Below are 16609 nucleotides of genomic sequence, written 5' to 3' on the forward strand. Positions count from 1 at the left end.
CCCAGCTCACCATTAGGACACAAATACATAAAAGCCCCCCCAACCCTTGGGATGGCAGCAGGGGACTGCCTGCCCCCTCAGCCCCCTGGACAGCAGTGGGGGGTTCCTCCAGGCTTCCTGGTGGGTGTGAAGGCAGGGGACCCTGTGGCCGGGTGCCCCCCAGAACAGCGAGGGTGGACGGTCTTCAGTGTGGACCTCCCCCCGTGGGTGCCAGTCCAGTGCCAGCATTGGTGTCCCCTCAAGATGGACAACAGTCACATCAGCCCAGGGGGCTAAGGATCCCTGGCCCAGCCCCAGAAACATCCCTGGGGTGGCTGTGGAGGGGAGTGGAGAGCTGGTGGTTTGGAGGTGGAGAGCCCGGGCTCCACATCACATGATTTCACAGCAGGAATTCTGCTTTCGGGCCTAAGAAGAGAAGCAAAACCATCTGTAAAAGCTCCACAAGGGTTTGGGGGTCCCAGGGCCACCCCTCTGAGGTTCCACACAACCCCTCTCCTGCCAGAATAGGCCAGCATAGCACAAAAGGTTGATGAGCCAGAGGCTCCTTTCCTTTTGGCCAGAGCTGGTGCCAGGAGCTGGGATGGGCATCACCCTCCGTGCAGGGCAGGGTGCAGGACACCCCCAGCAAGGGACTGCAGGACTCTGCAGCTGGAACTGGGGCAGCCAGGCTCTCTCCAGACCCAAAGCCTGCAGCAACAGGGGTTATCCCTGCCTGGCACCCAGAGTTGTGCCCCAGGGTTCATCCACTGGGGGTGACTTCCCCGAGGATGACATTCCACCGATTCCCAGCTCCCTCAGGAAGGGGGTGAGTCTCCACACCCACCGTTTTGTAGAAGGCTTTGGATTGTGCCCCCAGCACCTCCGATTTGGAGACCAGGTCATCCAGCTTCTCCCCACGCTCCAGCAGCGATTCCATAGTGTTGTGCTGCCAGGGAAATGTTGGCTGAGCCCCAGCACCCACCCCACACCACTCTCATCCCACCATCCCTCATCCCACCTTCCTACAGCCGCCACCCCCCTCCCCCACCCCCCAGCTCTGCAGCCCCAAGGGAGATGGGAACTTGGCTGGAGGCAGGAGCAGCAAAGTTCCCACAGGGTCATCAGACAGAGGAGACTGGCCTTTAAATGAGAGGTCAGAGCTCTGGTGTTTATGTCCAGCTAGCTGGACAAGGAGAAAAAAGGGGAAAAGGGGAAGAGAAACAGAAGCTCCCACACCAGGGAGGTCTCTGGGGAATGGGGTGACTACACTGCCCCACAATGTGCCCTCAGGGCCCCCACATTCTTGTGCAGGCAGGAGCATCCCTGCAGCCTCACCAGGATGATTTTGGTCTCGTCCAGCTCTGCCTGCACTCGGGTCATCGGGTCAGCATCCCGGGGGTTCTGGGGAGAAACAACACAGCACTGGGACCACAACAGGGACATCAGAGTCCCAGCATGTACCAGTGCTGCCCATCTCCCCTGCCATTTTCAGGGCTGCAGGCAACACAGGAACCCTCTGTCCTGGTGCCCTGCGGGGTCCCAGAGATCTGTACCTGGTATGTGCTGAGGTATCCATCCAAGGCAGAGTAGCTGATGGTAGCAGGTGACCCTGACAGCCAGTCCATCTTGCTGACCTGCCTGGAGAACTCATCCAGCACCTGCCAGGTGAGGAAGCAGCAGTTACCCCTGCCAGAGCCACTGCTGTGGGGCCACAGTGGCTGGAGGGGTTTTGCTCATCAAAACAGAAGATCTGGAGATTTTTGGGAAGGGACCTTACAGGTCATCCACACCCCTCCCATGGGCAGGGACACCTTCCATTACACCAAGCTGCTCCAAGCCCTGCCCAAATTGGCCTTGAACACTTCCAGAGATGGGGCAGCCACAGCTTCTTTGGGAAACCTGTGCCAGTCCCTACCACCCTACAGGGAAGGACTTCTTCCCAGTATCTCATCTAACCCTACCCTCTAGCAGTGGGAAGCCGTTCCCCCTTGTCCTGTCACTCCAGGCCCTTGTCCCAAGTTCCTCTCCAGCTCTCTTGGAGCCCCTTTAGGTATTGGAAGGGGGTCTGGGGTCTCCCTGGAGCCTTCTCTTCTCTAGGCTGGACAACCCAGGTCTCCCAGCTTGTCTCCCTGGCAGTGGCTGGAAAACTGTCAGTGAAGGACCTGGAGGTGCTGGTGGCAGTGGCTAGACATGAGCCCAGGTATGCCTAGGTGGCCCCTGGCCTGTACCAGCCATGGTGTGGCCACAGGTCCAGGGCAGTGACATCCTCTGTGCTGCAACTGCTGAGGCCCCTTGAGTGCTGTGTCCAGCTCTAGACCCCTCATGTCAAGAAGGACATTGAGGGGCTGGAGCATGTCCAGATACAGGAACGGAGGCTGGGGAAGGGGCTAGAGTCCCAGGAGTGGCTGAGGGAGCTGGGAAAGGGACTCAGTCTGGAGAAAAGGGGGATCAGAGGAGACCTGGCTCTGCACTACTCCCTGACAGGAGGGGACAGCCAGGGGAGGTCGGGCTCTGCTCTCAGGGAACAGGGACAGAAGGAGAGGAAACGGCCTCAGGCGGAGCCAGGGGAGGTTCAGGCTGGATATTAGGAAAATTCCATCATGGAAAAGGTTGTCCACGCTGCCCAGTGCAGTGGTGGAATACCTGGAAGCATTAAAAAAAACATGTGAACATGGCACTTGGGGACATGGTTTAGAGGTGGCCTTGACCATGGCGGGGGAATGGTTGGACTCAATGGTCTTGGAGGGCTTTTCCAACCAAAACAATTCCACAATTCCATGAAAGGTGCTCCTGCCCTCTGACCACTTTGGTGACCCTCCTCCTCCACCCCTTTTGAAAGAGCTGAGAGCAGAGACATAAACAGTCTTGGCAAATGAGGACCAGACCAATGCCCAGGCTGAGGTGGCAAGCCCTGACTGTCCAAGAAAGCCCTGCGTGTGCTAGGGCAGGGAGACTGGAGGAGCCTTATGGAGCAGTTCCCAGCACACACCCTCACCTTGTCCAGCAAGGTGAAACAAACCCGCTGTGGATATTCATTGTCTGCGATCACCACTCCAGCAAGCCCATCACTCCGGACATAGACATGGCACAGGTACTCTGGGAAGGAAACCCCTGTCAGAGAGGCAGCAAAGGTCCCAAGCCTTCCCCAGCACCCACCACCCTCCAGCCAACCCCCCCAGTTACCCCCCACTCTCCCAAACCTGGAAGGTGATGCCAGCACCTGCATTTTTCATTACTTCATTAGGAAAGTAGGAAGGGCTTAAGATATGAGGCTCAGCCTCAAACTGTGCCGTGCCAGGGGCTCACAGCCATGCCATGCAGTGTGGGACATGAAACGGACATCCCAAGGTAGCCAGGAAGAGCTCAGCCTGATTTTAACTAATTTTAATTAATAACAAGGCTGGGGTGTGATTAAAGAGGCTCCAGCAGCCAATCCAGGCTGTGTCCCACATGTCCTGGGGCTCGGCAGGCATATGAAGCAGGACAGGGAGGCTGAAATGAGGTGAGAATTTAGGATACGGAGCTTGGACTTGCATGTTAAAGCTGGCACAGCCACTCAGCAGTGGAGTGGTCTGGAATTTGGGGGGGCTGCAAGCCAACAGCTCCAGGGGTCCCAAGGGAGAGTGCAGACACTGGAGCAGGTCCCTCCAGAACCTTTGTTGCCCCAGGCCAGGCTCACACCTGGCTCAGCAGCTCCTGCCAGCGGCACTGCCCACCCGGGCCCTGGGTTTGGTGACTTCTCCCAGGAGTGGGGCTGGGGGAAGCTCTCACCTTGCTCCTTGACCGAGGCCCTGCTGCCCAGCGCCGAGCGCTCTGCAATCAGCTGGCTCGTGAACGTCATGAACTCCTGCACACTGCGGGGACACAGCGCCAGGCTGGGGGCAGTGCTGGGGACACCAGCTGTCCCACAGCTCCCCAGGGCAACAAACCCTTCCGCCCCAGCCCCCATGTCTGGGCAGTGGGGCTACAGCAAAGCAGTGGGTTTTCCTTGGGGAGGAGGCTGGACCCTGAACCTCTGAGGAGTGGCAACCCTCAGACACCTCCAGCCATCACCCAGACCCAGAAGCCTCAAGCTGCAGTGACAGACTTGTGTCTTTGAGCTGAACTTCCTTTTTTGATTTAGCAGAAAGCAAAAATGCCATTGAACCTGGCTCTGCCTGGTCAACACCTGCTGACTAGCTGCATCACAGAATCATGGAATGGTTTGGGTTGAAAGACCATCCCATTCCACCCCCTGCTGACATCTTCCACTAGAATCATAGAACATGCTGAATTGGAAGGGGCCCATCAGGATCATGGAGTCAAACACCCCAACCATCCCACCCTGTCCCTGAGAGCACTGTCCAAACACCTCTTGAACTGAGGCTTCATGCTGTGACCACTGCCCTGGGGAGCCTGCTCAGTGCCTAAGCACCCTCTGGGGAAAGAAATCTTTTCCTGATATCCAACTGAACCTTCCCCTGACACAGCTCCAGCCATTCCCTTGAGCCCTGTCACTGGTCACAGAGAGCAGCAACAGGAGCTGCTTCTCTGCTGCCCCTCGGGAGGATTTTGTGGAGCACAGGGAGGTCTCCCCTCAGTCCCCTCCAGCAGAATACAGTAAATGCCTTCAGACATTCCTTGTATGGGCCCTCCAGACCCTTCCCCATCCTTGTGGCCTCCTCTGCATGCTCTTCTTGTCTTTTTTTATATTGCCATGCCCAAAACTGCCCCAGGACTTGAGGTAAGGCCCCGCTCAGTACAGGGCAGAGCAGGACAATCCCACCCTGGCCAATGCCAGGACAGGAACATCATCCCAGCTGCCAGGGCAATGCTGAGTCAAGTCCCAGAGCCTGAGGCAGCTCTGTAGGTGGGGTCTTACCTGAGCAAGTCACAGGGGCAGAACTCCCCCTGCCCATGCAGGGGATGAGCCCAGGACAGGGACACGCCCCCCATCCCAGGGGGATGCTTGACCCCCAGGCACCCAGCCACCACTGTGAGTCAAAGTTAAAGAATATCCTTAAGACTTGCTCCCAGTTTGGAAAACATTCCCGAGCCCAGGCTCAGGCCTGTCCAACAGGCTCCTCAGTGATCTCTTGTCAACCCACAGCAAAGCAAAAGAGGCAAAAAATAATAAGCAGGAATGAAATAAACCTGTTTCCAAAACACCACGTCCTGGGCATGTTGGGATTAGCCAATGTGAGGCAACACAATGTGAGGCAACATCCAATTCTGCTGGAAAATCCCAGGAAGGAATATTTATTGGGGATCAGGTTACAGAGTTTGCCAAACACCAAGAAGTGGGACAGCTCCTGCTTGGGATATGATGTGGTACCAAGGAAATGTCACTACACACAGACACTGGCATGGCAAAGACCAAGGTTTTCTGATGGCCTCCCACCGCTGGAAGCAATTCTGGAGGGGAAATTGCCTCTCACAGTTTACACCTCTTGGAGGGGTATGCATTCCTCCCAGCCTGGACACCAGTTCCAGGAGACTCTGGACTGCTGGGGTCTCAGGCACTGTAGAGAAAAGTCCAGCCCAAGGATTCCTGAACATTCTGAACATCCCTACTTTGGCAGAGAGGGAGCAGGGACACCTTCCTCCAAGTTGAGGGATCTGATGTCAGCCACAGCCTCCACCATGACCCCAGGGTTTCATACATATGATGCAAAAAACATTTAAGATCACTGAGTCCAGTCATGTGTCAGTTAGATACCAGTGTGTATCTTCTTCAAGGACAGCTCTTCCACTGGGAATACTGCTTTTATTCCCCAGTATTCCAGAAGGAACTGCCCACTCAGTACTTCCCTCTGTCTTCTTGACCCTGCCAAATTCCTTGGCAGATGTTCAGCAGACATGAGGAACTGGCACAGCCCAGCCCTGTGCTCCTGCCCAGCAGGTTCCACAGCTCCCAGGAGCCACAGCCCTGGTTATCCCAACTCCAACCCTTCTATCCAATTCTCTGGGAACTTCAAACTTCAACTAAACACACCTTAAACATCACACCTGGGTCAAGCTGTTGCAGGCCCTCTGAGCATCACCTGTGAATAAGCCCAGGACAAGCACAAAATCCTGGGAACACCTGCAAGGCTGACATGCACACACCACTCTCCTCTCCAAACTTCACTGCTCTTCCCAAAATCCTAGACTTTTCTTTAAGCAGAGACACAGCCTGCTGTGGGGGAAGCCCACAGCACAACCACACAGGGAATTTTCTCACGATTTGGGAAAACAAGAGCTGCAGCTACAGAGTGTTCTGGGATTGGAGCTGACATTACATGGTGGCACTGCTCCATATCCTACTCACACATTTGGCTAAGAAAGAGCTTTTTAAGACACTCTTACTTCAGTCTTCCCCCTTCACCCCTGGAATTACAGAACCAAATGTGCCTGAGGCACCATAAAGCCTTGGCATGGAAAATTTGGGTCCCAGAGGAATTTCCTAACTCTTTTACCATTTGAAGCAGGCACTGGGAACAACCTATTCCACATCAAGCTCCTGCTTTGTTTTACAGCTTCAGGAGGTTCTCAAGAGCTGCCAGCAAGACAGAAAACCTACCAAAAGCTTCTGCATACCCTCCCCAAGGTCCTGCCTGAGCTACATGACAGCCTAGGACACACAGAAGCAATTTTCCCCCAGAGGTTCCAGCTGTCTGGCACCCACCTGGATCTCTGAAAGAAGTTGAAGGTGGACACATCATACGCAGCTTTGAGCAAATGCACTTTGGGGTCACCTTTGTAAAGGACACTTAGGCTGTAGAGCCTCATTGTGGTGGCTCCGTGGGCCTGGGGGAAAGGAAGGGATGGGGCTGAGGCCATGCAGGGGTTGGAAAACCCTCGGACCTCCCTGTGCCACCCCCGTGCCGGGGGCTCCCCCCAAACCCTCCTTCCGTCCTTTAAATGCCATCCCAGTCAGACAGAACCCCCCTCCCCCAGGAGCCGCGCCTGACTCCTCATCCCGACTCTCGCCCAGCCTCACCAACCCCTGCCCTTACCTGTCCCAGCTGGCCCGGTGTAACCTAGCACCCACCCCAGTACAAATCAGTAAAAAACAGCCCCTCCACGCAGTGTAACGCGGCCACTCCTCAGTACAACCCACTACAACCCAATCCTCGGCCCCCGGCTAGCCCGGCCCCGCCTTCCCTTGTACAGCCCAGTTCCCCGCAATGACTCAGCACGACCCAGAGCCCCCAGTGCAGCTGCCGGCCCGCCCCGGTACCGATGCTACGGTCACGGCTCGACGCAGGTGGTGGCCGAGGGGGGATGGCGCGACCCGGAAGTGGAATGCGGCGCCCGGAAGTGTCGGCCCCGCCACGGTACTATTCATACACTGCGCACGCGCCAAGCTCGACCTGCCCCCCTCGGCCATCTGACCAATCACCGCCCGCCCGTCGCCTCCGGTGTCAGCCAGGCGACCAATAAGCGCCGCCCTGGCGTTGTGGGGCGGTGTTCGTTCCCCATAGCGGCCAGCAGGGGGAGCTGTGCCCGACCGGCGAGGTCGCGTAGGCGGGGCCCGTTCGGCTTTCCCGCTGTGGGGCCGGGACCCCTGTGTGGGGTGGGTGTCCTGTGTGTGTGGCGGGTGTCTCTCTGTGGGATGGGATTCCGCTGTGCGAGAGCCTCTCCCTATTAGTGTTGTGACCGTCTCTGAGAAGGGACCTCGCGGGGGGAACAGCCTTCCCCAGGCGCTGGGAGACACCTGGGGATTGTGGACCCTTCCGTGGGGCGGTTCTGTCCCACGGTGGAGGTATATTGATGAGAGCTGGGTGAACCTCCCGAGGGTTTGGGACCACTCAAAGGTGTGGACCCCTCTATGGGTGGGCACCGGCGCAGGAGCAAGGCTGCCGGAGCCGTCTTGTGCCCCCCAGTACCCCCTGCGCAGGGATAGATGAGGCACGGTGGGGTGACCCTGCATCCCCGAGGCCCTGCTCTGCCTTCCCCAGAGCCCCCACAGTCCCCCAGGGAGCTGTCACCCCTGACATCCATTCGGGGCTTCCTGGGGGCCCTCCTCAGCTCTGGGTCTGAGGAGATGCTGCCACAGACCAACATCAGGAAGTTTTGGGGTGCACCCAAAACCAAGGGTGTTCCTTATCCCATCTGGACCTCCATAGTCCCCTGTTTCCACAACATCGGGGAGATAGCGTGGCTCCGCGGGTGATGTGGGTCGCCACATCCCCATCCTCAAATCCAGCACCCATCCCCTATCTGTTGCAACTCCTGGCGTCAATCCCAGCACCACTGGATCCTTTCCCATCCTGGGAGCTCGGAGCGCTTCCCAGTCGCCCTCGCCCCTCCACGGGTGTCCGTAGGCCATGCTGTATCCGCGGTCTCCATGGGAGCATGCCGGTTGCCAAGCCGGCCGGTGGAGTGCTTGCCACCACCATCGAGCCGTTGCTAGGACAACGGGGACACGGGTGACCCGGGGCGTGGTGCTTCGCGTGACGGGGCCAGCGGCCTCTGCGGGGAGGGTCCTGGCCAAGTCTCACCAACACACCAGGGGGTTCCTACGGGGTGCCAGAACCCGCTGCAGTGGGCTAGGACCCCCGCGCCTACACCAGCTGGGTAATTTATTGACACATTAAGGAAGCAAGCAGGAGAGCGTGAACGGAACCCCTCCGGAGCTAAGAATGAGGGGCGACAGGGTGGATCCCACCAGGGCCCCGGGCCCCGCTTCCTGCCCCTCTGTTTGAGGCCTGGGGGCATCGGGACGCACTCAGTGGGTGCTGGACTGGAGCATCAGATGAGATATCGCAGCGAAAGTGGAGCATCCGCGTGTGGAGCAAGGGACGGAGCAAGGGACGGAGCAAGGGACGGAGCAGCCCAGAGCCTGCCAGACACCTTCCAGGACAGGGCAGGGGGCTCCCCCAGGCCAGGCACCACGGTGGGGACACAGGGGCTGAGGGGGGCACGGCTTGGCCCGTAGCCCGCCCCACCCCACCGCCTGCCCCCATGCTGGATCACCGAGCCAGGATGGAGAGCAGCAGGAAGGAGAAGGTGAGGCTGCTGCCAGGGCAATGCTGGGCCCGGGGGGCAGGGGGTGCCCAGTGGGTGTGGGAAAGAGTGCGGATCCTCACCGGGGTTCCAGCCTTTCCTGGAGCGAGAGGCCAGGTGCCCCCAGCATCTCCCAAGGTTCCAGCAGAAGTGTCCCAGAGGATGGCTGGTGGGGAGGACACCAGCTCCCGGGCAGCTTGGGGGCAGCCCAACCTGCCCCAGGGAGGTCCCCATCGCTGAGATCATCCCCCAGCACAGCACAGGCCCTACAGCACTGAGGGTTCATAATAGAGCTGGGAGCTTTTGTGGGACATTCTGCTGGGCTGGGGTACTCCCACCATCCCACCATCACCCTGGGCATCTCTTGCAAGCATGTAGCTGCATCCCTAGGAGGAGCTGATCCCCTGTCACCTCCTTTAGCTGTCTGTCATCATTGTCACTGAGGCACCCAGCAGGATAGCACATGGCTCATCCCCAGTCAAAAAACAGTTGTTTGTGGGAAGCATCCTCTCCCAGATGGATTGTGCTCATGGGGTCATGGGTGAGGGCAGTGGAGACATTCCCTGCTGCCAACTGGGACACTGAAGAGACACCAAGGGGACACTGAGGGGACTCATCACATGCTGGACCAGTAGAGATGGGTGTCACTGGCCACTGCAGCCAGCAGCCATGTGGTTCCCAGCTCCATCCCTTTTGTGGGATGCACTGGAGCACACAATTTCTGTGGGAAGCTGAAAGCCAGATCATGTAGAAAGACCCAAATCCTGCCAGGGAAGGGCCAAACCCATTGTTTTGAAGGCAAGTTAAGAGATGAGTAGGGACATGTGGTGCTGAGATGGAGAAAACATTGGAGATATAAAATTCGGACAGCCTTGGGACAGGGATTCTCTGGCCATGGCAGATCTGGTGTTCCCATGCCAAACAGTGCCATGGGATAGATTAGCACTAAATACCTTCAGCCAGCAATCCTGGAGAGGTGGTCAAATCCAGCTCCATGCTTTTACTGGCAGGATTTTCCCAGTCACTCTGGGCCAAACACCTTCTGGATCACGGCAAACCTCACCACAATGCTGCTGCAGGTGCCCGGCCCCATTCCAGAGCGGTCTGTGCTGCAGCTATGGCATTAGGGGCCAGGTGATGTGCCAGGACGGAGGGCAGCTGAACTAAGCCACAGCAAGGGGTGCCTCCAGTGTTGGGTCCTCCAAACCAAACCCCAAATGCTTTCCTGAGCCCCCTACCCCAATACCTGTGAGGAAACAGCAGCAGCCTCGAGACAAACATCTGTGGGCCGGCAAGAGCATTGGAGCCTACCCGGAGCCAAGTGACTAATGAGCCCTAATGCTGCCGACTGCAGCTGGTGAAGGAGTGCCGGCTTCAGCTCCATCTGACAGCCAGGGCACCTGCCCCCAGCCCTGCTGGCTAATGGAGGCTGCACCAAGCCTGGGGTTGCTACGGAAAGGATAAACACGGATCCTGCTTGCCAGGTGCTTCCCTGGAGTGGGCCCTGCGGCTCTCCCTGGCAGCGAGACAAGGCAGCAGTCCCCAAGAATATTCCTCCCTGCCTGCCCTCTATATTAGCCCCACATCTGATGGGCAAGAAATGGTACTTACGATTCTCAGTGGGATACAGGAAGAGGGATGCTCCCAGGGGAACAAGGAAGATACACCAGCATCTTCAACATAAAAGAATTCCATATCCTTGGTGGGAGATGTTGTGCTCCTCAATGACATGGCCAGAAGTACTTCTTGCTGGGAATGATCCTGGGATTCATCAGGATGGGATGTCCCAGGTCACTGCTGGAATGGTACCAGCTTCTACACAACCATCCAAAAAACTCAGCTGGATGACAGGGATGGCAGAATGCTAGTGCCAACTCCGCTCCCCAAGGACCCCAGAGCTGACTGTGGCATCCTGCAGGCAGCACCAGAAGGGGACTTCGTGCCTTATGACTATCCAATGGATTTCCTGGTGCCCCTGTTCAGTGGGAGGGGAATAGCAGAGTGATAGGATAAGTAATTTCAGAGTGTCCATGTTCCAATGGGGAAAAACCAGGGCTGGGGAAAGGGAAACTTGGTTATTTCTTGAAGTTCAGGCCCCTTGCGTCCCATATCTCTGGTCCCTGGCTGATGCTGTGTTGTGTGCAGGTGGAGCAGATCCTGTCAGAGTTCCGTCTGAAGGAGGAGGACCTAAAGAAGGTGATGTGCAGGATGCAGAAGGAGATGGACCGAGGGCTCAAGCTGGAGACACATGAGGAAGCCTCTGTCAAAATGCTGCCCACCTATGTCCGCTCTACCCCTGAGGGCTCTGGTATGGTGCCACTTCCAGTCCCTTGTGTGTCACTCCTTCCTCGGACCCCATCAAGCTCCATGTGAAAGGCTGAGCCTACCAAGAGTCTACCACCTTCTCCCCCATCTCCCTGGCTTTGCAGAGGTGGGAGATTTCCTGTCACTGGACCTGGGTGGCACCAATTTCCGTGTGATGCTGGTGAAGGTGGGCGAGGGGGAGGAGGGGCAGTGGAAGGTGAAGACGAAGCACCAGATGTATTCCATCCCAGAGGATGCCATGACTGGGACAGCTGAGATGGTCAGTGGGGCATCCCATCCCATCCCATCCCATCCCATTCCATCCCATCCCATCCCATCCCATCCCATCCCATCCCATCCCATCCCATCCCATCCCATCCCATCCCAGTCCTTTTGTTATGTATGTTTCAATGGGAACACTGGAGGGGACACCCCTATCTGTCCAGCCAACAGAAGCTGGGGGTTGGCCAGGCCTGGGGAACCCATGGTGGGGGACAGCGTCTGTCCGAGGGCAGTGGGAGGGTGGGGACATCTCTTGGGAAAAGCTGGACCTCCTGTCTTCCAGCTCTTTGACTACATCTCCGAGTGCATCTCTGATTTCCTGGACAAGCACCAGATGAAGCACAAAAAGCTGCCCCTGGGCTTCACCTTCTCCTTCCCTGTGCGGCATGAGGACATCGATAAGGTGAGGGGGTGGCCTGGCAGCACGAGGGCTTGAGGGTCTCCAAGCCTCACCTACACCCACAGCCCCATTTTGGTCTGACCCCCCTTCCAGGGCATCCTCCTGAACTGGACCAAGGGCTTCAAAGCCTCCGGCGCGGAAGGGAACAACGTGGTGGGGCTGCTGAGGGATGCCATCAAACGGCGAGGGGTGAGAGGATCAGACAACTGTGCTGGTACCACTGCGGTGCGGAGACCCCAGCTGTCCCAGCTATCCCTGACATGGGCTCACTCAAGCCTGGGTGTGCCTGCAGCAGGGCCACTGGAGCCTGGTGTGTCCCCAGGAAGGGACCACTGGAGCATAGTTGTTCCCACGATATGGCTGCTGGAGCCAAGTGTGTCTCTGGTCAGGGCTGTTCCATGTGTGTGTGCATACATGTGCCTGCCCAGGTCCTCACCCTTGGGGATTGTCCACCCCAAACCTACCCGTTGTGGGACAGCCTGACCCCCCCATGAGCCCACAATAGTCTCTGTCCCCAGGACTTCGAGATGGATGTGGTTGCGATGGTGAATGACACAGTGGCCACGATGATCTCCTGCTACTATGAAGATCACCGGTGTGAGGTTGGGATGATTGTGGGTAAGATGCCCCTTCTACAGGGACCTATGGCTGGGGACAGGGAACTGTCCCATGGCCCTGCTCCCCTGCTGCTTCCCCCATCCTTTTGGGGAGACACACCAAGGACAGGGGGTAGCAGTGGCATTCTGCTGAGGTGTCCGGTGACTGGGACACCCGATGGCATTGCCTGGACCCAGTATGGTGGTTGGGGCACGTTGGGAGTAGAAAGGGGGTGGTCGTCATAACTGGGCTGGTCCCCACAGGGCTGCCCTACCCCCAGGCTGTTGGTGGCTCTGGGACCTCATCATAGTGATAGGAACCCATAGAAGGTGGCTGGTGTCAGAGAGCCAGGTGGTGGGGATGAGTTTGAACCCTGCTGGCTCCATCCCCCCAATCCCTGCAGAGGGCAGCCCCCCACCTCCCCCAGCCTTTCACTATCTTTAGTGCCATCAGCCATGTGCCAACATGTCATCTGGGCTCTTTGTCCCCTCAGCTGGGTAAAAGCATGCTGGGATGTTTATCAGCTTCTTGGGGCTGGGCTGGCCTCAGCACAGTGTCAGGAGCCCCCAGGAACCTGCTGTGGGGACAAGTAGCCAGCCAGGGCTGTAGGAACACTGCAGAGATGGGGAGCAGGAGGGATGTCCATCCCCATCACCACAGGACAAGGACATGCACCTCCAAGCACAGCCCTCAGCCATGATCTCAGTCACTGAATCCTGGTGCTCATGGATCAGCAGGTGCTGACTGTTCAGTCAGTTATTCTACTCTGAAACGAACTCTAGCATGGAATCACGGCATTCTTTGAGTTGGAAAACCTCCAAGGTCATTGAGTCCAACGATTCCCCCACTACTGTCAAGACCACCACTAACCCATGTCCCCAAGTGCCACACCCATGTGGCTGTTGAACCCCCAGGGATGGGGTCTTCACCACTGCCCTAGGAAGCTGTGCCAGGGCTGAACAACCCTTTCCATGAAGGAATTTTCCCAATATCCAGCAGAAACATCCCCTGGTGCATCTTGAGGCTGTTTCACTTATATCTTTGGAGCAACCTGGTCTAGTCAAAGGTGTCTCTGCCCAGGGCAGGGTGGTGGAATGAGATGAATTTTAAGGTCCCTTCAAACCCAGACCATTCCATGATTCTGTGTTTTGATGATTCTATTGCATCCCAATGCTGGGTGGAGTAGGGATACAGATTTGGGACCTATGTAGTAAGTTCCTAACCAGCTTTCATGAAGTCACAGAATGGTTTGGGTTGGAAAGACCCTTAAGGATTATCCAGCTCCATGCCATGGGCAGGGACAGCTTCACTAGACCAGGCTGTCCAGCCTGGCTTGTAACACTTCCAGGGATGGAGCAGCCATAGCTTCTCTGGGAAACTCATGTTAGTCCCTACCACCCTCAGAGGGAAGAATTTCTTCCCAGTGTCCAATCTAAATCTCCCCTCTTTTAGTCTAAAATCTTTCTGCCATGTCCAGGAGCTACCCTTGAAGTAGTTGCATACCATGGTGCCAGTCACCAGGTTGAGGAATGTCTCTCAGGCTTTATATGGGTCCCAACCCCTGCCCTGGCACATCTGGACTCCCTCCAGTTCTTCCCCATTGCGCCACAATACTATCCCAGTTTTATCCCAGTTGGGATGGGAGGGCTGTGGCAGGGGGGTGTCACTGCTGCCCCCACCGCTGCCCAGACCCATCCCCAGTTCCCGGCAGGGACAGGCTGCAACGCCTGCTACATGGAGGAGATGCACAACGTGGAGCTGGTGGAGGGCGACGAGGGGCGGATGTGCGTCAACACGGAGTGGGGGGCCTTTGGTGCCTCCGGGGAGCTGGACGAGTTCCTCCTGGAGTACGACCGCGTGGTGGACGAGACCTCACTTAACCCCGGTCAGCAACTGTAAGGAATAGGAGAGATCCAGTTCCCCTGGGCATCACTCCCAACCCCTGCGCCATGCTGGGCTCAGTCCCCCAGCACAGGCGTCCTTCGCCTTGGGCCATGCCCATGCACGGGAGCACATCCAGCAAGGAGGGGGGAAAGGAAAGAGGGGGTACTATGGGATGTGGCCCCTCAAATCCCAGCTCTGATGCCGCCCCCTTGCCTATGCATGCCCCTCCTACCCCCCCCCCCCCCCCCCAGGTACGAGAAGATCATTGGGGGGAAGTACATGGGGGAGATCGTGCGGCTGGTGCTGCTGAAGCTGGTGGATGAGAACCTGCTCTTCAATGGAGAGGCCTCTGAGAAGCTCAAGACTCGTGGGACCTTTGAGACCCGCTTCATGTCCCAGATTGAGAGGTACGAGGCTGGGGGGTTGGCACCCCCAAACCAGCCTGCCAGGTTGCATTGCACTGGGAGGTCTGTGCTCTCACTCCATACTGGTCCAGGCATACTGAGGAATCCGTGCTCTCTCTCTGCACTGGGTGTCCCACACAGGGGTCTCCCTATTCCCTCATCCCATGCTAGTCTGCTCTGACTGCCTCTTTTTGGGGTCTTTTATCCTGTTACCCCACACCAGCAAACTCTAACTGTCCATCTTGGAGTCATTGCATCCTGCCACCCAAACCACAGTGTCCCATGTCATGAGCCCATCATTCCATACCTACCTGCTCAGTCCCATATTGGCATCCACATGTCCCATCACACCACAGCAGCCCTATGTTGGGGTCCTCCATCCCATCACCCCACACTAACCTGCTCTGATTGACCCAGTTGGGGTTCCTGTGACCCCATACAACTGTCCCATGTGAGGAGCCCCCATCCCATCACTCCCTCATCCCTCTCCAGCTGCCTCACCGAGGGTCCCCACCCTTCAGCCTTTGCTGACCCCCTTTTCTCCCCCCACTCAGTGATTCTGATGACCGCAAGCAGATCTACAACATCTTGTCAGCCTTTGAGCTGCTGCCGTCTCGGACGGACTGTGAGATTGTGCGCCGGGTGTGTGAGAGCGTGTCCACACGGGCCGCCCAGATGTGCTCGGCCGGGTTGGCCGGTGTCATCAACCGCATGCGTGAGAGCCGCAGCCAGGACACCCTCAAGATCACTGTTGGTGTTGACGGCTCTGTCTACAAGCTTCATCCCAGGTGGGGATCCCCGGACCCCAGTGACATCCCTATACTCTCCCTTCATCCCCCAACCCTTGAGCCCATTTGTGACCCCATGTTCCCACTCCCCAGTTTCAAGGACCATTTCCATGCCACAGTGCGGCAGCTGACGCCTGGCTGTGACATCACCTTCATCCAGTCAGAGGAAGGCAGTGGGCGCGGGGCCGCCCTCATCTCAGCCGTGGCCTGCAAGATGGCCTGCATGATGGGCCAGTGAGCTGGACTCAGAAGAGGGATGGCAGGGGCTGGTGGACCTGCTCGGAGTGCTGTGGGAGCAGACACTGACGTGGGAAGGAGGCAGCTCCAGCCCCCCAATAAATGGGGTGTGTGTGGACTTCTCTGGGGCTGCTTGGGCCAGTGCTCCTCGTGCCTCTCTCCCCGTGCTGGTGGAGAGACTCCCATGGGGCTGCCCAACATGTATGGGGCAGCCAAGGAGTTTCCTGTGCCCTCACCCCCCCTCCTCCCCCATCCTCACACAGCTGCAGCAAGGGGGGCTCCAGCACACCCCAGCCCCTTTGTATGGGGAAAGGCCCCCCAAGTGGGTTGGCCTAGAGATAAGGGGCTCTTTGAGGGTACTTTGGATGGGCTGTCTGGGAAGAGGAGCTCCCCACCAGTGATCCTTGGGGTGCAGAGGCTGACCAAAGTGCACCAGAAATGGGCCAGATGGAGGGGGGCATACTGGGGGGATCCCCTCCAGCCATGTCCCCACCCATGTTCCCTGAACGGTCTGAGGTATCCCAGAGATTTGAGTTCACCAGAGGGTATGGAGCAGAGTACTGGGGTCCCTCTGGGGGTCATGGGCACCCCAGGGTGTTCGGGTTCCTCTAAGGATATGGCAGTACCAGAGCATATTGTGGTTCCCTGAAGGCTCTGGAATTAACCCAGGGTGAAGGGGTCTTCCTGGGATACCACAGGGTGTTGGGATCCCTTTGGGGGTTTGGGGCACTCCAGGGTCTAGGGCCCACTCAGGGTGTTGGGGT

The 16609-nt window shown here is 57.6% G+C and overlaps 2 protein-coding genes across 6 annotated transcripts; one reads left to right on the plus strand and one right to left on the minus strand.

Annotated features, from left to right (window-relative positions):
* Nucleotides 1–18: 18 nt before the first annotated feature.
* YKT6 (YKT6 v-SNARE homolog) lies at nt 19–7245 on the minus strand. Of its 5 annotated transcripts, XM_062510523.1 has the most exons (7): nt 6626–6925; nt 3751–3833; nt 2975–3075; nt 1533–1637; nt 1315–1380; nt 824–925; nt 19–405 (listed from the first exon to the last, which is right to left on the minus strand). In XM_062510523.1, exons 1-7 carry the CDS (start codon nt 6778–6780, stop codon nt 370–372), a joined length of 648 nt encoding a protein of 215 aa, XP_062366507.1. In that variant the 5' UTR covers nt 6781–6925; the 3' UTR covers nt 19–369. The 5 variants fall into 5 exon arrangements, with proteins under 5 accessions (XP_062366507.1, XP_062366508.1, XP_062366506.1 ...); XM_062510524.1 differs by lacking the exon at nt 824–925 and having other exon boundaries at nt 6626–6946; XM_062510522.1 differs by lacking the exons at nt 19–405; nt 824–925; nt 1315–1380; nt 1533–1637 and adding an exon at nt 7181–7245 and having other exon boundaries at nt 1738–3075; nt 6626–6747.
* Nucleotides 7246–8907: 1662 nt separating this feature from the next.
* GCK (glucokinase) lies at nt 8908–15846 on the plus strand. The gene is made up of 10 exons (XM_062510500.1): nt 8908–8952; nt 11095–11257; nt 11379–11533; nt 11819–11938; nt 12029–12124; nt 12454–12553; nt 14244–14427; nt 14668–14823; nt 15375–15608; nt 15702–15846. The coding sequence occupies exons 1-10, from the start codon at nt 8908–8910 to the stop codon at nt 15844–15846; spliced, it is 1398 nt and encodes a 465-aa protein (XP_062366484.1).
* The last annotated feature ends 763 nt before the right edge of the window (nt 15847–16609 follow it).

Source organism: Cinclus cinclus, chromosome 29 (genome assembly GCF_963662255.1).
Source record: "Cinclus cinclus chromosome 29, bCinCin1.1, whole genome shotgun sequence".
NCBI lineage: Eukaryota > Metazoa > Chordata > Aves > Passeriformes > Cinclidae > Cinclus > Cinclus cinclus.